General features: G+C 34.4%; 1 protein-coding gene across 24 annotated transcripts in view; it reads right to left on the bottom strand.

Annotated features, from left to right (window-relative positions):
• The window catches only part of BCAS3 (BCAS3 microtubule associated cell migration factor), a 632,290-nt gene that overhangs the window by 274,989 nt on the left and 335,905 nt on the right, over nucleotides 1–21,396 (bottom strand). For 21 of the 24 annotated variants that reach the window (XR_012130638.1, XR_012130636.1, XR_012130640.1 and 18 more), the window contains exons 17-20: nucleotides 18,551–18,595; nucleotides 10,819–10,943; nucleotides 8,405–8,570; nucleotides 6,487–6,587 (exon numbers count right to left, since the gene is read on the bottom strand). Coding sequence is in view for 18 of the 24 variants with exons in the window: in XM_073235300.1 (XP_073091401.1) it covers nucleotides 6,487–6,587; nucleotides 8,405–8,570; nucleotides 10,819–10,943; nucleotides 18,551–18,595 (437 nt within the window). In the remaining 6 variants the exon portion in view is untranslated. The remainder of the gene's footprint in view (nucleotides 1–6,486; nucleotides 6,588–8,404; nucleotides 8,571–10,818; nucleotides 10,944–18,550; nucleotides 18,596–21,396) is intronic. The other 3 variants (XM_073235301.1, XM_037004023.2, XM_037004022.2) reach the window with 1 other exon arrangement.

Here is a 21,396-nt window from a genome sequence, read left to right as displayed (position 1 = left end):
GTCTATATTGGTCAATGATCCCTATACATCTGAAAAAAATGTGTATTCTACTCTTTTGGGTAGAGTGTTCTTATTAGTCTGATAATAACGAACCAACTCAGGGTTTAAACTATGTTTCTCCTAAGCAGCATATAGTTGGGGCTTTTTTTTTTTTAACCTAATTTGACAATTCTGACTTATTAGGATATTTAGACCATTTATGACTACTAGGAACACTAATATGCATAGGATTACACCATCTGGCTTTTTCCTTTCTTTTTTAATGCCTATTTTGAAATTCTATTTTTTATTGAAGTATTATAGTTGAGATACAATATTATATTAGTTTCAGGCATACAAGACAGTGATTCAACAATGATTTACATTACAAAATGCTCACCATGGTAAGTGTAGCTACCATCTCTCACCATACAAAATTGTCAGATATTATTTGATTGTGTTTCCATTTTTTTTCCTTCCTTGGCTTAAGTTGCTTTTGATTTCTTTATATACATTTGTAGCATCACAGTTTACCTTCAGGTGATGCTTTATCACTTACATACTATAAAAACCTTACAATAGTATAGTTTTACTTCTCACACTCCTTGCCTTTATGCTATTGTCATACACTGTATATGTGTGCATGTGTGTGTTTTAAAGACTATAATACACTGACAACACACACACACACACACACACACACACATATTTTAAAGACCGCAATGCATTAAGATTATTTTATGTGTTAACAGTGAACTACATTCTGAAGAGACTCAAATAACTACCATAAAATCCCTCCACATACATGTTTAAGCCATTTTCAGTATTCTTCATTTCTATCTGTTATCATTTTTCTTCTGCTTGAAGGACTTCCTTTAACATTTCCTGTCAGTATGTCTACTGCTGATCAATTTAAAATTTTTTGTTGTTTTATATCTGAAAAAATGTTTATTTTGCCTTCATTTTGAAGAAGCATAGAATTCTTTGCTAACAGTTGTTCATTTTCAGTACTTAAAGGAATCTACTGTCATTCTTATCTTTGTCCCTCAGAATTAACACATTTTTTTCTCCTTCTGGCTGCTTTTAAGATTTTTCTCTTCCTAAATGATTTTGAGCAATTTGATTATTATGTACTTTGGGATGGTTTTCTTCATGTTTCTTGTACTTGGAATTTACTGACCTTTTCATATCTGTGGGTTTATAGTTTATATCAGATTCAGACATTTTTTGGCTATTTCTTCTGTCCCATCACCCATCCTTCAGGGTCTCTAATTTCAAGTATGCATTACCCAAGATCAGAGAAAATGTTTTAAAAATGTTTTTCTATCTGTGTTTCATTTTGGATCATTTCTCTTGGTTTGTCTTCAAGTTCACTAATATTTTCTTATGCAATTTCTAATTTATCCTCAATCTTATCCAGTGCAGCTTTTCATAGCTAGGTTTTCCTATTTAAAGCTTTGATTTGAGTCTTTTCAATGTTTCATCTCTGCCTAACTTTCAAACATATGTAATACAGTTGTAACTATTAGTGTCACTATTCCTGAATGTGCGAGCTCTAGGCACTGTGCCTTCTAAAGCTCTCTGATGGCCGTTTCCTTGACTTCAGGTAGTTTCCCATAACTACCAGTATTACGCTAAATACTAAAGAGGACCCTTTTGCAGATTTTCAGAGATCTCATTCTGTGCAGATCTATTCTCTCGTATATCCTATCCAGCAAATTCCAGATCAGGAGTTAGTAAATAGCATATATTTAGGGCTTTGTGGGTCATATGGTTTCTGCACTATTACTCAGCTCTGTGGTTCTAATATTAAATTGGCCACAAACAATATGACATATATAAACCAACTCTTTTCAAGTCACTGGCCGTCAGGGAACAAACGACCTGTGACAAATGAAATGGTGTGACTGTCTTTCAGTGAAACTTTATTTACAATAATAGTCTATGGTAGTTTGCTGATAGAGGCTCTTCCTTGGTCTTACTGGACTCTCAGTTCTGTCTCTTTTGTATTCAACTTGGACTCCCCCTCACTGCAACACAGCCTAGAAACTCTTTCAAGGCAATAAACGGAGACAATTGTAGGGCTAGCCTTGTTTGTTTTTTCCATCTGTTGAGAATCGTGGTCCTTCATTCCCTGAAGGCCAGTGACTTGAAAAGAGTTGGTTTATATATTCTGGGGCTTTTTGTTGTTTGTTTCAGGCAGGATGGTAAATCTGATCTCTCTGTTATTCCACCTTGATGGGGAGCTACTTTTCAAATGGAATCTCCAGATATACCCAATGAAACTAAAGAATATTATTTTCACAAAAATGTATGAAATCTAATTGAAACATGGTATATGTTTGAAACATACATCTTAACTATTTTCAATGTTCTTCATTTCTTTCCATCTGGTGTCAAAGGTTCTCCCCACCTTTCTTACAATGCCTTTAAAGGTAGAGGACGACAATTATATCCCCAGTAAAACACAGGGGGATTCTATGGATCCCAGTCACCTTTCTATCATGTATCAAAGCTATATTTCTGTTGAATGGTCTTTTGTTACCATTTGACAAAGAAAACTCCGTAAACTTACAGAGGAACTTCTCACATGCCCATGGATTATCTTAGAAAGAAGTTCAAAGTCTGACCTCCCCCTAGCAAAGCTAGTTAATGTCAGCAACTTAAAAATATGGCTGCCGCCAAATTACCTGAAAGAAAAGGAGGAAACATTATTTTTTCCTTAAATAAAAACTTTCCCAAGTCAACTCAGTAAGCCCTGTTTTTAATTTACAATTTGGGAAGCTTTGAAGCAGACTAAAGAAAGTTATTGTCTATTTTGGGATCATATTCAAAGCTGGTTGATATTTGTTAGCGTCTTCTAATGTTTATCTTTGTTTTCAGAAAAGGAATACACTGAAATAAAATGACTAATTTAGAAAAGGTAATTATAGTATGCAGTTTTTTTTGATGGGAGAAAAGTAGTGTTAACACAAAATCACTAATCTTCTCTGCTATAATCATTTTATAAATCATTCCCAAGATTTTTTATAACCAGGACAAAACTTTATTTTTGGTATTAGATTCTTGACTTTAACTTTTACTGAGATATATATAGCAAGATCAGATTACCATCTGTTCATTTACTTTGCACATATAAATTAATCAATTTACTCAATTAAACCATACAATTTGCTGATATTTTACTTTTTTTTAGCTTACTCAAAATGGCAATTTCCTATGGTTTGACCTAATAAGAAGTTACTCCACCCACACAGTGACCTGTGAAAGGCACACTCTAGTATGATTTAGTTTGCAATAAAGCAAATTCCTGGATTTTGTAACATTCTATTCACTTAATATAGGTAGGAAATGCAACTACAGTTAAGAATACAAAATCTGGAGTTTTTGTTATTTCACTTCAAAGTTAGATAAGACATCTTTAGTGTTCAGGCAGGGTTCCCTTTCCCTCCCCCACTAGTCACCCCCTTGCCACATATGCAGAACTCTGTTTATCAACTAGCACTGTATTTATTATGATTATAGGACTGAAAGGGGAGTGGGGATTCCTTGCTAAACATCCTGCTCTCCTTCTCTCATCTCCCTGAGACAGTCTCCCCATTTCCATTTCCATCACTCTTTGTCTAATATTATTATAATTTCTGGAGTTTGAACAGTTTGCTTCACTTGATTCACAGATCCAAATACAACCAAAGAAAATACTTGCAAAGTTTGTGGAGTTTGCATTAGAATTTTACTCCAAATGATTATATTTGAAAATACTTTTAGTAATATATTTACCAACTGTCTTCAAGTTGGTTAATAAGAGATGATTTTTCACTATGGTTAAGTAAAACAAAAATCTTTCTGCATTAGGTATGGTACACCTATGTTTTAAGAGGTCACAACATTTTTTCAAATGGCTTTAGTAAGGGAATTAAAGAGAAAAGCAAGAGAGTAATAAGAAAATCTTTTTACATGAGGCTATCACTTGCATAAAGGGCTTAACAGATGGGCAGGTAAAGGTTTTCTCTAAACTGGCTCCAGCACTGCTTTTACCAATTGTATTTCAGGCTTTTACTCCTTTGACACAGATGTCCATGTTTTGTGTACTTAATTGCTTCAGTCATGTAATATACTGTCATGTCCAGGACTCTCAATCAAATAGCCTTTCTTAATGTAAGAAAATGTGATTTTAAAATCCAGGCTAAATCTGTGTCTCTACCCTCAATGTAAAGAAGCAATATAGTAATTGTTACAGAATTACCTATCTCGTAGGTATTTTTTTTGCCTATTAAGTTTTATATATATATATATATAGTAACATTTCACAAGATAAAACAAAATTACAGTCAGAATAAATATTCCATTATTAAGTCCCTGAAGTCTGTTATTTGAAAATATGTCCTTTTAAGGTAAACAAAGGTACAGAATAATGCTCAAATGCATATATTTTTTACAGCTTTTAAAGGCTTTAGCATCACTTCATTGATCATAATAATGCCTTTGTAAGAGCAAGTATCATTGTTGATATTTAGATTTATCAAGGTATTGACAAGTGATTTAGAACTGGAATCCAGGGCTTTTTATACTTATCCCAGTGCTAGTCCATCTGGAATTCAAAAGGTCTGAGATGAAATGCACCATGTTACCTATTTCAGCTAGAAACCACAGACTCATCAGCAACTTCCTTCATTCAAAACGTCTCTAATTCTTTTCTACTCCAACTCTGCAACATCTTACAGGTTTGTCTTGTCTTCTCTGTAAGACAACATTATTTAAAGCTCCTAGATCTTGCTCCTAGATCATGGAACTTCCACATACCTCCCCTCCTCTGAACCTCCTATTATAAAACACTGCCGAAGTGGACTTCCTGAAGTGCAATTCTGATGGTGTCATTCCAGTGCTTGAAAACATTTGATGACTTGCTCCTGCCTACAGCAGTGGGTCTCAAAATGTTCACTTGGGGATTTTTTTAGTTCTGAGAATTGCACAAAGGTGTTTAGAGTTGCTAAAATCAAGTAACATCAATCAGCTTAATTTGCTAGAACAAAAAAAACTGAAAGATAGAGGTAACTGCATTTGTTTTTTGCCCATATCTTTTTCTTACATATGTGAGACTTGCTACTGTTTGTCTACTAAACAGACCTATCAAAGTAACAAAACAAAGAAAATCAGTATTAATTCTGAAAGATTCAACTACTTAATTCAATGATTAGTTATTTACCCCCTATTAAGAGAAAGAGGTAAATGTTCTCATGATTTTAATTTGATATTACATAAATGTCATGTTTTTTCCAGTTCATATGAAAGATTTAAATACATGCTTAGATAACCTAGATCCTAACAACTTTTATGTATTCTGCTTCTTGTACCAGAAAATCATTTACACATATTACCTCTCTGTGAAGGTTTTGGCTCTCAGACTTCAATGTACAACCCTTCACTGATGAACCCATCTCCTTTCATTTTACTTTTTAATTAAACAACTGTCTCCCAAATTAGTGAACGCACTGAGGACTGAGTAACATATAAGTCACATTTAAATCACAAGAGCCTGACAGATAGAAGTCATTCAATAAATACATGCTGGAAAAATCAGCAAGTGTAAGGAAGCAAGACTGTCAACTATTTGTTACAGTTATGGAGTTTCATAACTTTAGAGCAAAGCCAATAAATACATTTTTTGTTACCATAATATGTAAAACATTATAAACATAAAATAAAACTGGTTTAGAAACACTTACTTCATGCTATATAATATAGCCAGGCAAAATAATAAGTTCGATACAACGCAACTCCATTAAAAGCATGTCAATGTTGATTTTTAGGAAATTTCTTAAAAATATGCAGTGCTCAAGGCCATCAAGTTAAATTAAGGATCCAGTCATTTCTATAAAATTCAATTATAACTGTAAAGAATTTTGAATTCTATGACCATAAACTGGATAATAAATATTAAACTGTCTTTTTATGCCTCCCCTACAACAATGACTGTTTCTAGCTCAATCTACATCTTCTCCTTAAGTGAAAAAAGAATTCAGTTCAATCTCTACAAATGCTAGGGCTTGAATATGTAAGTAAATTAATGAACAAAAACTCAACAGAACTGCAATCGTAACTTTATCACTGCAAATAACATTCTATAAAAAAGAAAAACCTGCTGATACAGTTTCCACAGTGAAAAGTGCTTAATTTTCTTCATGTCAAAAATAAATACCAAGTTGTTTGAAAGTTTATTATATCCTAGTACCCCCTTTTTTTTTAAACCTTTGAAAGCACAGCAGATATTCCCTCACTAACTTATATAATTGCAGGGGTATATTTCCTGGTAGGGAATATGAACACACAGAGGCATACTTAATGTGTGCTGGGGCATTTGCATTAAACATCTTACTTGCCTCAGTGTGATTGTTGATGGGCTATGGCCTACGGACCAGTGGTAATATGCATGGTGGCATTAGAAGTCAGTATTTTAGGAGGAAATCTCAAAATACTGTATGGAAGGAAAAAATGAGAACTACTTACGGCCAGCAAGCAGAAACTGATAATACTGCACTGCATCTGCAGCAAGGAGCAGAGGGTGGTTTGCATTAAATGGTGGTTGCAATTCATTCCATTGAGGAGTTCTAAAGGAACAGCAGAAGAATATCAGTATTTAAGCTTAATAAATGGGATGTGACTCACCATCATTGTCACCACTTACAGATACTGATATAAACTCACACTATCTTTATATCTTTATAATCATTCAAATGAACATGATGGAGGGCTGAAACCTGAAACACAAGGCCATCTGCTTGAAAAAGAATAAAAAGGTGGCAATGAGTCATACAAATTCCATAAAGCCAGTATAAGCTTAATAGCAGAAGAACCCGCAATAGGGTAGGCAAGATTTTCAAAACATTGGATAGAGAGGAAGTGTGGAATTCAAATGTCACAACTAAGTTGTTGTAATTTTACCTAATTTCTGACAATTGTTAGAGCTCTCTATTCTTAGAATATATGTATATTTTAAAATAAAGCAAAGTAGGAAAAATTTTATTTCAACAATGACGGTTCAGTAATTTTCATTAGATCTGCCTGTTCCTAAATAGCTTGATAAATAAGATATTAATCTGATCAATTCAGTATAGTAAAGAATGCTGGAGCCTTCAAAAATCAATATAGGAATATTTTTAAATGTCAAAAGAAGGATCATTTTCATATCCACTTTTGCCTGTTTCCATCCATACATTTCAGGACCAATTTTTTCTCTCTTTTACCATTGTACACTATATAGAACCAGTTTTATGCTAAATTTTTATTTCTCCCTCTCTATACTAGCTTATAAAGTTTCTAATGATTAGGTAATTTTGAGAAGGACTCTGATACTTATCAAACATTTCTACAGTGCTTAACCATTATATCTTGGGGAATTACTTTAAAAGAAACCTTCAAATATAATTCTATTAGCTTCCATTCCCCTTAATGGCTATCTCAATGTACTTTCTATTTTCATTGAGTATAAGACTGGAAATAGGGGAAGCACTAAAGCTTTATATGTGGACAGAAAAAACCAGGTCCTAGAAAAGGTAACACAAAAATGCAAGGGGAAAAGAGTTCAAAAGGAGGCATGTAACAAAGACAACTGAAAACACAGGCACACACAAAAATTCGTACGCAAATGTTCTCAGAAGCATAATTCAAAGCAGCTACAAAATGGAAATGTCCATCAGCTTATGAATAAATTGTGTGGTATATCCATGCAATGGAATATTATTTGGCCATAAAAGGAATAAAGTTCTCATATGTGCTACAGCATAGATGGATCTTGAAAACAATGATAAGTGAAGAGAGTCAGATGTAAAAGGTCACATTTTGTATGATTCCATTTATAGGAATTTTCCAGAGTAGCCATATCCATACAGACAAAAAGTAAACTGGTAGTTGCCTAAGGCTGAAGGGATGGGGAAAATGGAGAGTGACTGCTAATGCGTACAGAGTTTCTTTTGGAGGTGATGAAAATTGACTGTGATGACGGTTAAAATTCACCTTCAATGGGCAAATTGTATTAATATAAATTAGTCTCATTTTGAAAAGGAATTACTGATACATGCAACAACAGGATGACTCAAGTTTGCTGGGTGAAAGAAATAGGACAAAAAAAAGAGTATACATATACTCTATGATTCCATTTATACAAAATTCTAGAAATCATAAACTAATCTATAGTGACAAAGAGCAGACCAGTGGTTACCTGGGCACAGTGGGTGGGGTAAAGAGGGGCAGGAGGAAGAGATTACAAAGAGACACGAGAAACATTTGGGGGCAATGGATATATTTTAATGTTCGTTATGGTGATGGCTTCACGGCGGTATAGATATATGTCAAGCCTTATCACATTGTACACCTTAGTATTTTATACTTCAATAAAGCTGCTGAAAAGCATGAAAGGAGGTCCTACCGAACCAGAGTCCAGCTGGCTCGAGGTGATGTCATCATTTCCAGTGGGGTGTCATCACTGATCTTGAGGGCGGTGCTGAGCGGCCGTGGTTCCACCATGTGCTCTACCAAGGTCCCATAGCAGCTAATAATGTAGAGAGATTCAACTACAACTTGTTTGGACTGATCTATAAACAGAAAAACACAACTTGGATATGTGTGACAATGGCATAAAAGGAGCACAGCAGTATCTCTATAAGCTATTGACCTTTTGGTCTGTCCTGAGGCTCCCAAGAGAAAAAAAAAGACAATAATTTTTTTACATGGTGCTGCTCCTTGCCTGAAGGTTGCCTGTTAAGTAGATGCTAATAAATATGAAAATATCAAAATATTTTTAAATCTTAAGCAATTTAGTTCAAGAATGATGTAAGTATACTTAAAATTATAGTGAAACAATATTTTACAGTCTCCTGTATATATCTGCAGTGTAACTTGTCCCACAATATGAAAAATAAACAACATCAGGTGGGACAGGGAAGGACTGACTGTGTGGACTGAGATTCAGTGACATCAGATGTACTGACTGAACTACATGAGAGACTCTTCATAGGCCTAAGTCAGCCTAACTTCTCATCTACTTTCTCTCAGAAAATTTTCTCTTTGAAGTTTCTGGATTAAAATAAACAAACAAATGAAAAATACACATGTCCTCCTCCCCAAAATCTTCTTTTCTTTCAGTGGGATCACAGGCTCCTATCATAAATGAAGACCAGTCATACTTTGAGGTCAGGTGCTAAATATGGACCTAATCAAATGACTTTATAAGAAGTTCATATGTCCTCACTACCAAAACAGGGTTAGTCTGCTATCTTGGATTTTACAGAAAACCTAGGAGCACATGAAATCACTCACGAATGCTGGGTGGGGCAACTTATCTCTGTGCCAGGGGAATCAATTACAGCTGATTGGAGAAAATGGCTTAGGACCAGTCAGTGGGACATAAAGGAGTAGCAAGTTAAAAGGGTAATTAGAACAGAAGGGAGAAGCATTTGAAATCGAGCTTCACAGAGGGTTTTAACTAGTAACAAAAAGTCATTTTGATAGCATCACTAAAGCCAAGGCGGTAACAAAAAAATAAAGATGGGATAAGAAAATGGAAGGCTTGCGTGCTCTACTGTGTCCTCTGCCTCTTAGGTAAGGAACCTGCTGTGCCTGAGATCCTGTTTCCAAGGAAAGGGTCACTGAAAGGCGATAACAAGGGAACAGGCTAACATCTGACTGCCAGAAGTAAGTGTAAAGGAGAGCCATTTTGCCAAGAACAATACAGCCCAAGGAACTCATCAGAGAAGTGCCTCGCTAACTCAGTTTGTGACCTACTTTAATAGGACAAAAATAATAAGGGAAAAATCCCAACATTCAAAATTGAATGTTTGGCCCACGAATGTAGGCATTCTCTTCTACACAGAAACAATAAGGAATAACATACTAAAACACCAATTATATGAACATTTTAGGTGTTGATCCTAGTGATCAAAGCAGGGGTTAAGATACATATAAATGCAAAGGAGCAATGGTTACCATGAATGATAAATCTAATGTCTTATCTCTAAAATAGTTCCATTTCAGTTTGATATATAAAATAAGGGATTGACAATACAGTTGATGGAGAAAGAATGTATGATAATAAAGAGATGGTACAGAACGGAATCCTGAAAATGCTCTCAGCCACAACACCCTGTAGAGTTAGACACGGTATGGGGAGGATGTCTAACAATGCAATGCAATTATATTCATTAACCTTCCCATCATTTATTTTTCCTTCATGAGTTAGTGAAAATGATGTGTCTATGTTTCTTTCTAAAAATAAGCATGTTTTTATCTTTTGGTTGATAACATGGCAGAGTTGTTGATTTTTTTAACTGAAATACAAAAGACATACAATATTTTATTGGTTTTAGGTGTACAACATAGTAATTCTATTGTGTTGACTTCTTATAAACTAGATTCAGCATTAGAAAACCTGAGTTTCAAACTCTGATACAATCACTTACTAACCAGTGCTTTTAGCTAAAATATTTAACCTCTCTGATCTCAAGTTCTTCATCGCTAAAATAGGGATAACAAGGTTTTTCCTCTCCACACCTCAGAAACAATGGTGTGAAATCAGCTTGTCACAAATGTAAAAGCTACATATAATGGTATGGAATTGAGAATACCTGTAGATTGTTGCCAATAAAATCATAACATTCAGTGGTCAGTTTATTTCACATCTGTGGTAAGAAGATAACCTTTTGTCTTGACTAGGCTTGAATAGTTAAGGAGAAACATGCTAATGGAAAAATTGGGTTCAATATTATTCAGGGAGAATTGCTATCAATTTTCCTAAAGAAACAAAAGTTACAAACAGCAAGTTTAAGCTTCAGTGAAACTACATACCTTTTTCTCTTTTCAGACCTGCATTATTTGCAAACCATGATCTGGATGTCCCAAACATTGCAGCCACGCAAAATTCTCCGCCCATTGATTTGCTGGGTGAAATTTGTGGAGGTGGTTTAACTTTGCTTAAAAAATAAAATGATAGCAAAAAAACATTAGCAAGATGAAATCAGTGTCCTCAAGATAATGACATATTTTCCTTAAATTCCACCCCGAAGTATTCAAACGCTCCAGCGTGGACATGCATTTTCCCTAAGTAATACCTGGTGGTGTAAGACTGTAGGAAAAGTTCTGCAGTAAAAGCAAAATTACTTCTAAGTTCCAGATTACTACCAGAATGGCAATTTATAAGACCAATAAAAATTAACTCCTTTTTGAAGTATATGCTGGAGAAATCCAAATCACTTCTTTCAGGCAGACAACATTTTCCTGGAGATTTCAAAGTGGAATAATAGAGCCAACAGAAATATCTCACAGTAAGAGCTGATCATTTCATTTTGATACATAAGATGTGATGATACAGTTGATGGAGACAGAATGTATGAAAATAACAAGACAGTACAGAATAAAACCCTGAAAATGCTCTCAGCCACAATACTGTGCAGAGTTAAACAAGGTATGGGGAGGAGGTCCAGCAATATGATGCCATTATATTCACTGATTCTCCTGTCGTTTATTTTTTCTTCATGAGTTTGTGAAAATGGTGTATGTTTTTTTGTTCTGTTTCTCATATGTTTGAGCTTAAAGTACATTAAGCTACTTTACATAACTACCTTTAAAAAATACTTGCTTTCCTTCTTTGTTTCCTCAAATCAGCATTCATATCAATAATGTCTAATATCAACTTTTCACCTTCTTTCTAATCCTTTAGTTCTCTTCTCTTTTGATTTGTCAAAGCTTCCCCCAAACTCCTTAGCAATTTTGCCAGCCACCTTAGATAAATGGCAGTATTGGTTTCTCTAATCCATAGATCAGAGAACAGCCTCACTGAACCCTGGTCAAGTACCCAGCCCAGCGGGGGCCCGGGGAATAACAGAGCTCTGATGTTCCTCCTCTGCTTGTCAGTCTCCAGTGTCAAGTAACATTATTTCCACCTTCTTTGGCTCACTATTCTTTATCTCTCTACCTTTTAATAAAATATGGTCAGATGGAGAAAGCTTGGTTTTGGGAGTCAGGAAAAAACCTGAATCTGAGTCCCAGTACTGCCACTTACTAGCTTAGTAGACTCATGGGTCAGTTATTTAACCTCTCAGAGCCCAGACTACTAATGTGTACAATAAAAACAGTAATGCCTATCTCATAGGGTTATTTTAAGGATTATTACATTTGTTCTCAAAGTGTGGACTCTGGCTAGTAGTACCACCTTCAAAGTTCTTGGACATGCAAATATTCACCAGGCCACACCCGAGAACTACTGAATCTGAAGCTCTGGGGGTGGGACCTAACAACCTGTGTTTTTAGCAAGCCCTCCAGGAGATTCTGGTGCATGCTCAGGTCTGAGAACCACTGTATTAGGTAAAGTGCGGATGGGTCTCAGGGTGCTGCCTTCCCATATCACAGTACTCAACAATGCTAACACTTCTGTATAACACTGCCTTCACCTAACTTCCAAAAAATCAGACTCTGCTTTGCTTTGCTCATTTCGGTTTCCAGGTCCTTAAAGCACTTGAAACAGTCTCTCACATACTTTATTTCCCAAGCCTTCTGTTTTGACATCTTCCTGCTGGGGGAAAGCAAAAAGTCTGGATCAGAGGCCAGTGTGATTGGTCTTTTCAGTCTCCCTTTGTATCAAATCCACAGTTAGCGTACACTGCCACAGATGAAAAGGCCTCTTCTTTCATCATTAACATTTCTGAAACTCTTCACATCACCACCCATAAGAATCACATCCATACCTAAGAACACCAACACTGGTCATCGTCAGATGTCCACTGAGAGGGGATAAAGACACAGTTTTTTACAAAGTTTCTGTGAGGAAATGAATCTGGTTCTACAGTTTCACATCTTCCTCATTGCATTTGTCACAACTGCAAAAACTACTGAAAAGAAGACACCCCTCTACCTCCGCTTCAACAGCCGTGCACCTCCCCTTGCAGCAGCACCGTCAGCCAGCGGCAGAATTGTTCTTTCTGGTTACGATGTGCTCTGTTGTACTGTTTTCGAAAGTAAATTTCTCTTCAGTCTTTATTTCTATCAGTGACTACATTCAGTGAGCTGTTAAGTTCCTGTAATTAGCGTGTGTCAAGTCCCATTGTCACTTTTAACCCTTTTTGGAGTTTTAGGAAGTTGGAGGAGAAAGAAAGAATATCCCAGAAGTTTTTAAAAGGTGTTTCCAATTGCGTGACTATGTATTTTTACTAGAATCACTATCTGGGAACAAAGATACTACAATGTACAAATAAGCTTCACAGGGACAAATCCAAAGCTCTTTGAAAACCACTGAATGCTGTTTTTATTTTTTGTGTTTTAAATCATGTGGTAAGCAACAAAACAGGAAATAAGTGAGCATGCCGTCTCGAGACAATGGAGCATCTAAAGAATGCATCCATTTAAAAATAGTTGCTAGTAGGCTGGACAGCTACCTTTATAACATAATAATAAAGAGCAGAAATATGATAGAACATCAGTTTAGTGTTTGTTCATGCAAAAATGTATTCTATATATTTATTAGCTTACAGTCCAATAATCCAATATCAAAAGCTAAAATCTCTTACACTTCTAAAACATTATACATAGCTTCTAAACACACAACTAAAAAGCATCAACACAGTATCATTTTACATAAACTATCTCCTGAGAATAAGGGTCTTACAGTAAAAATATCCTTAAAATTATATAAATGATAATTTTTATTCTAATACTTCATTACTTCTTTTTCCTTTGATAGGGCCTTAAATAAAGTTCACTAGTAAAAGTTTGTGTTTAATAAGTAATTAAAAGAATTTTCATCTACTTCCTATGTGACATAGTGCTATCTATGTACAGGTATGGAACATATTTAGTGAATATATTCAGAATAAGTCATTTCTATTATCAATCCACACTTGGAATGACTATGGCATTTAAGCAAAGTAGAACATAAAAATACATAGTGTGCATAGCATATAAGACTTCCAGAAAAATAAAAAGGAGAAAGAATCTAAAGAAAAGACTACTATTAATCAAGTATATTCTACTTGGGATATACCGAAAGGGTATATCCAATCAAGTGATATACCCAAAGGGAGAAAATTTAACTTTGACTCAATTTACTCTTCATCCTAAATTTTAAGAAGACCAAGACCAGGAATGTTGGTTGGAAGCAGAATTGAACTTTTCCACAATGACCCAGAATATTTCTGTTGCAAAATAACCTTTTGTTGGCAGAAAGATAAAACATTGAAAAATGACACTATGTGAAAGGAATAAAGGGGGAAAGTGCTAGCTTGTAAATCATGTTCACTTACAGGTTGGTGACCCGGCCATTTTAGGAAAGCATTCCAATACCAGCCTTTTTTTCTTTCTTCCTCTCAGTATCTCCTTTTATCCTCTGAAAGGGACCTAATAAATCCCATTCTAAAACTTTTGCAAATTTAAAAAGAATACCTCTGGGTGTCTGGAGGCCTTCTCTCAGTTATTTATTAACATATTAAGCTAATAATACAACATAAAAAATAAAATTTCAGTGTATATGGGGGGTCTAGAAATGCAATTGTGTTGATCATGGTCATAAATGAGAACAAAACATACTGATGAGAACGAAACAAACTGACAGTGCTGCTGGACTCCTTCCTACTGAGAACTCCTTATTTTTCCTCCCCTGAGCCTATCATAAATAATCGCACATTCAAAACTTTTTTCAACTGTGGCTTATCTTTGTGAGCAAAACATAAAGGAAAAATGCATTCAATTAAACTTTCATCACATCAGGCAAAATAAGATTATCACAAAACATTGTATTGACTAAACTTGATACAAGAGAATAACATAATAAAAAGTAAAATACACAAAGAAACAAAAACAAAACAAATAAGATGGTAAACTAAAACTCAGGAGTTTAACGTTCGATCATTTCCTCTTAACCATCTAACCATAGAATGAGAATCATTTTTACTTCCATCAGAGGTTCTGGGGATTAACATTACGGCATCTTTAAAAATATTTACAAAGACTACTGAAGTTACCCATTGACTTTTTACTGTATTATGTAATCCAGTTATATTAACATATTGAATTTCTCTTGCCTGTTTTTTTTTCTTCCACACTCTATTGCAAAAAGAAAAAAAAAAAAAAACTCTGATGATATCTGTTTTAAAACCATAGGAAAGTGACGTCCATCTGGATCATTTTTACTATGTCCTATGGAATAGGATACAAGAGGTGTGTCTGTGGATGGCATGAAAAGCAGTGAGGTCTGGTGCCTTGTTTAGGAGGACACAGCATGGAAAGAACTAAATTGAGATAGAAGCACCGTTTATTTCCTCTAAAACAGAAGGGTACACAGTCAATATTTCCGTTTAAATGTTACATACAAAATTGATATAAGAATTACAAGTGATATGATGTCTTTGTGTTAAAGAAAAAAAATTTTCTTTATATTCCTCACTGTGATTTTTTTTAAAGGAATTTAGAAGTTTTCTCTCACTCTCAACCTTACTTATCTAAAATAAGAACTAAAAGAGAAACACAGTATTTTATTTTAAACAAAGACATTAATAACATATCTAAAATTATTCTATCATGAATTATTCTTAAAGATTTAACAGATTTATGTAAATTTTGCAGAAAAGATTCTCTTTCCCATACAAATCTTTCCTTTCAAAAATTGTATTTTTTAATCTTCTCAAGAGAAAAATTAATTTAAATGAACTATTTATTTATAGATCAAATACTCTGACAGTGCTAATTAAAACTTTAATTTGATATGTAAATTTTAGTTCTTTTTAAAATTAACCTTATACAATATAAAGACAGGTTATGAGTAAGCATATATTCAAAGGGATCTCCTTTTCTCCACACTGACCAGAATATATTATTTCTTTGATAAGCACTTCAAAAATAACAGTAACTTAAATACAATACTCCAGGCACATTAGGAGCTCAATAAATACTTGTTACTGATTTGTAATATTGAAAGCAAAATTCATTTTTAAAAATTCACAATGGTTATTTCTCTTAAAATTTCTGTATTAAATAAGTATATCATGTGTGATTCTTTTACATTATTTTATGCCATCATTGAAGTTGAAATATCCTGAAGGATATATAATCCCCCGAACGTATGAAATGGCTAAAATGCTGAAGATGGCCTGTACAGCTAACTTTCCAACAAACTTAGTTTATTATCAAAGGGAAAGGTGTTATTTTGCACAGACTCATCTGAAACTGCATGAATTTAAACACTTATACCAGTTTACCAAAGAATGAAGAAAATGAAGAAAATGATCTATCAAAAGCAACATCTTAGGTAAATATAAATATTGCAACCTGACTGAAAGTAATCATTTTAAAGAAATTTTTATACATAATATTTTAAGAACTACAATAATTTTATATTCTTCCAAAATACAAATATTGCCCTGCAACTGAAAATACTATACCATATATATTTAGCATACTATTTCATTTCATAATGGTAAATAAAAACATTCTCAGGTTGAAAACTAAATATCATGGAAAAATAGCAAAAACTGTTAAGACAAAGAAGCTCTTATAAACAACAGGGAAGAAGCTGTCAAATGCATATTCATTTTGCTGCTTTAATTTGAGGTTTCATTAAGATCTTAATGGGAAAAACATGCACCACCAGGAAAGGAACGTATTTTAAAGGAGTATCTTTTAGGCCAGTATAAGTGACTAAAAACGAGTTTCTTGTGAGCTAACGATGGCATCAAACAAACCACAAAGCAGTCTTCCAAAAGACAGGCAATGATTTAGAAGTCTACTATATTTCATATATCCTTTTCTTTAATCTGGCTCTTTTAATCTTGTTTCAACCTCAAATCATTTTTAGTTGACAAGTGCTTTTGCTTAAATTTGAGGAGCGCATAAGCTGTTGATAGAACGGACTTTTCTTATTTAACATATAACATTTGTTACTCCATCTTTATTTCTATGCTAAAACTTCAATCTTTATTAACACACTAATACTCTTTGCTTTGTACTTAGAATGAAAACTTCATCCTGAGATGGGGTTTAATTCTAAGTTTAGCCTACAAATAAATTTTGTCATATGCTGAATCTGGCATTTAAAAACCGACAGCTCACTCTAAGCTCCTAAGATCCATGTATTTTATTTGTTTTTGGAAGAAATCTGGTTAAACAAAAAGAATAAAGATTGACTTTCATGGAACTTTTACTCATTTACACCCTGAATTGTTTAGAATAGTTTTATGAACCATGTCCTAATTTTGCTGCTGCATTTCAAGGAGGAAATTTTATGATGATTTGTCACCCTATTCTTATATGATGATGAAATTTTCAGATGTTTCTGTGGCACATGAACACTGAAATTAGTTTCTGTCAAATTATAGTATACCTTTAAGAAGTTTCAGCTTCTTTTTGTCCCAGAAAAAAAGATTGGAAAGTTTTGTCTACTATAATGGGACAGTATGAACAATTCCCAGTAGCAGTTATAAGAACTACATATGTATGTAGCAAAACTCTTTTAGATATTCTAACTAGATTTATAAAATTGATACACCTTACATTGCCCAAAATTTTCTACTGGCCCAATTATTTTTAAAAGCAAACAATGACCTGATTTAAAGGAGCTTCTTTTTAAAAATTACATTCATGGTAATAGCAGCTAACACTTATTGAGCTCTTACTATATGCCAGGCAGTTTTAAGCTATTTATATTGTTCACTGAATCCTCACAATGAACCTATGAGGTAGGTACTCCTGGTAACTCCATTTAATAAAAAAGGAAAGCAAGAAACAGAAAGTTTTTAGAAAATTCACAAGATCACACAGGGAGTAAGTTTAAGAGTTGGGATTTAAGACCTAGGCAGTTTGATTCTGAGCCTGTTAACCATTACGTTAAATAAACCAGATTCTAAAAACATTCTACTTACATATCTTTACATAAAAGTATTCAATATTCTCACTTTCTTTTCCATGATTATATCTAAGACTGGCAAAGTTATATTTTTATGCATTATTACATAAGAATTTACTAAATAAGTTATGGTGAGAATGTGCTAATAACTCAAGATAATAAATTAGGAGTTTTTATGTGAAATAAAAATTTCCTCTTTGTGCTCCTTAAATACCTTAAACTATTCAAAGCAGAACTGACACTTGTTCTCATTCCCAAATAAGATGAAGTAAAAATTTCTAGGGTATTTTTAGTATATCTTAAATATATTTATATTTCAAAATAAATCATGCCTTCAAATGTTCAGCCTGAGATGTAGGAACTTCTACCACTGTACTACTCAAAGCTTTAAGCTTGGGTGTTAGCCTTGTCTAATACACTACTAGCCATAGGAGAGAATACTTCTAACTTCTTTTTTTTAATATTAATTTGTAATTTTTTTACTTGACTTTTCAAGAAATGAAGTGAAACCAAGTAAACTGCTTTTTTAAAACTTAAATATCATCATTATGTCCCATCTACAGATCACTCAGTAAGCCGGTGCATCTATCTGTGATCAGGCCATGCAACTGAAAACAAAAGTACAAAACAGAGTAGTCATTTTCTGAGAGTACAGCAAATGAATTAGGCATGCGGGACTGAACTGGGACTCACCATGGAGCTTTTATGGAAAAACACCCCGCTCCAAACAGATAAGGCCTTCATGGAAAAGGGGGGAAAATGCACAAAAAATTAGAGGAAAACTCATTTAACATTAACAAATACATGCACAGCATACTGTTATAGATTTTGGATAAAATAACTGAAAAGATTAGTAATCATTTGCAATTCTGCTGTTGAGACTAATTAGTCTGATATAACCAGTAAACAGAATGAGGTGTAATAACAAGTCCCTTCATTTTCATAGGGTTAGAGATTTCGAAATGTTGTTTCTCCCCCTTTTCTGGAGCACCCCTGTAGGGTTCCCTAAGGGAAAAATAAAATGAATTTCACTTCTGAGGCCATTTAAAACAAAGTACAGGTTAAATGGAATAATCAGATGGAGAAAAGAGTGGCATCAATAGCAACAGAGGTGAGGTTGTGTGACACAAAATGTTTAAAACTAGCTAAATATGACTCAAAAAAGTGGATAAGCATTGTTTGCTGTTCACCGGTTGCAGTCTGAGAGTCAGAGAAAGAAACCACATATTTTCTAAGCTGCTTGTTTAATGTAAGTTGACCTGCATATCGCCAACCAAAGGAACAAACCCTAAATACAAGTAGTATGACTTATTTCCATTTAGGGTCATGTTCAGGGAATTAATGTTTCTCTTAATAGTGACACAGGAGGTCAGCTGCTTCTGCCTGGCCTGCACTGGGCTAGGCTGGAATACAGTAAACTAAAGCCACAACTGCTTTTCTTAAATACAACTAGCAATACAAATTCAGACTTTAATGCTACACATATTTCTCTTTAATATTCTGTTCACAGCATTTAAGACATGCTATGCATATAAGCACACAAAAAAGATGGACTAATTTAGTTATATCCAAAACAATATGTTGCTGTGGCATCTGACATTTGGAAGGAAGATGCAACAAATCAAAAAGGAAAGCACACTGGCAAAACCTGGATATTTTCAACTTTGGTGCTACGAACATTAAAAAAAAAAAATCCTACCACTTCACATAAATCTCCCAGTGAGTCGAGTGTATTGGCCACAAACTGAAAGGGGGAAAATGCTTTCACAACACTGAGTACAGTTTTCAGGACTGTATCAAAGAAGATACAGAGAAGGGAACAGAAAAGTAAGAGATACTAATTAGAAGAGTGATTTGGAAGAACCGAGATATTGGGGAAGAAAAATAAAGAAAAGAAATTTAGAGATAGTATAAATGCAAAGCAAGGAAATCTCTCACATAGTTAATGCTAAGACTACAACCAGAGATATGTCATCATCTTCATTCTTTAAAACAGTAGATTTCAAACGTTTTTTAACTGCGACCTGTAGAAATATATTTTAAGGTGTAAGCTCTGTACATGAACAGAAATTGAAACACAAATTGAAACAATTCAACTAATGAGTTTTTTGTTTGTAATCAACTTTACTATTTTCAATTTCGATGTTTTGTAAACATTAATGCTGGGATTTAGTTACACTGAAGATTAATACATATCTAACAGGTAGGTCTGTATACAGCTTGAGATTCTATATTTCTGACAAGTTCCTAGGCAATGCCAAAGCTGCTTTGCAGAACCAGGAACAAAATTACATTTTATTCTATTATATTTCACTAATTTTTTAAAAAGTTAGTCACAGTCCCCTTATCTTATTTCATGAATCACTATCACTGATTACAATGGAAACAAACATGCTTCCGGAGTTCATCCTGCACTATGACAAACATCAATTTAAATAACTGAGACCATTTGAAGATCTAAAATCTCAGTAACATGGAGATGCCATGCAGAAACAATCAGAAAATGGAAGGTTCAGTATGCTTCTGTATGTCCACAAATACCTCCAAAATGAAGACGTGATTGTTGGCACAAAGAACCCAGCATCTTTCATTTTCTTCATTAGGCAGGACACCTGAAATAACTATACAGTCCAAATGATTCTGACAGAATCACTGCAATATGGAATATCTAGGCATGAGTTGCTCTTCACTGCATATTGTTTCAACACTGGACAGTCTCCCATCTCATTCCAAATATGAGAATACAGCTGATGCATGGCAAAGAATTTGAAAGTTTTATTTTAGTCTTTTATGATTTAAAAGGTTTCTCTATTGACCCCAAAAACCAACCAAACAAACATGAAACAAAACCTAAGTTTCTACACTTCACAAGACCAGCTGATGTTCCCCACCCATAAGACCCAGTAAATGCTTTTTTCCAAGGTTAGGTTTCCTTATATGTAAAAAGGAAACATATATTAGCCAAATAAATTAAACAGAAGCTTAAAAAATCTCCTAGGTTTTCCTTTCCAGGCAGTAGCAGCATGCTACCAAAAGGAAGATTTCTACAGCCATTTCCTTTCCAGCAATCCCAACTCTCCAGACACCACACTGTCAAGTTTAAAGACAATAAGGATCTCACTGTTCACAACATGACCCAGTTGTGTGAGTCAAAAGTCATTCTTCTTCAGTCAAATAAGGATCTCCTGAGTAACACAACTCAAGGAGAAAATAGACTGCGGGAACAAGGTGAGGACCCACTCCTCAGGTCCCCTCGGCATGCTCCCAAGCTAAACTCACCCACCTCTTATGCACTCTACAAACTGGAACTCTGCCAGGTACATGTAAAAAAAGAGCCACAAACCCCAAAGAATTAGAGTGACTGACGTAATTACTGGCTCTGTATGGGTAGTGTCAGCTGTTCTTTTGAAATGTGCCTGTTTCATCTTTCCTCAGTAGCAAAAGAATGAAAATATAAAGTCACAAAGGACAAGTCCATGATCCAGCTGTCAACACCTATGACTCACCCTTCTCCCTCCAAAATCCCACAGTTATGGTTT

Source organism: Manis javanica, chromosome 4 (genome assembly GCF_040802235.1).
Source record: "Manis javanica isolate MJ-LG chromosome 4, MJ_LKY, whole genome shotgun sequence".
Taxonomy (NCBI): domain Eukaryota; kingdom Metazoa; phylum Chordata; class Mammalia; order Pholidota; family Manidae; genus Manis; species Manis javanica.
The sequence above is the reverse complement of the archived record's forward strand: the minus strand, read 5'-3'. Positions and strand labels throughout refer to the sequence as shown.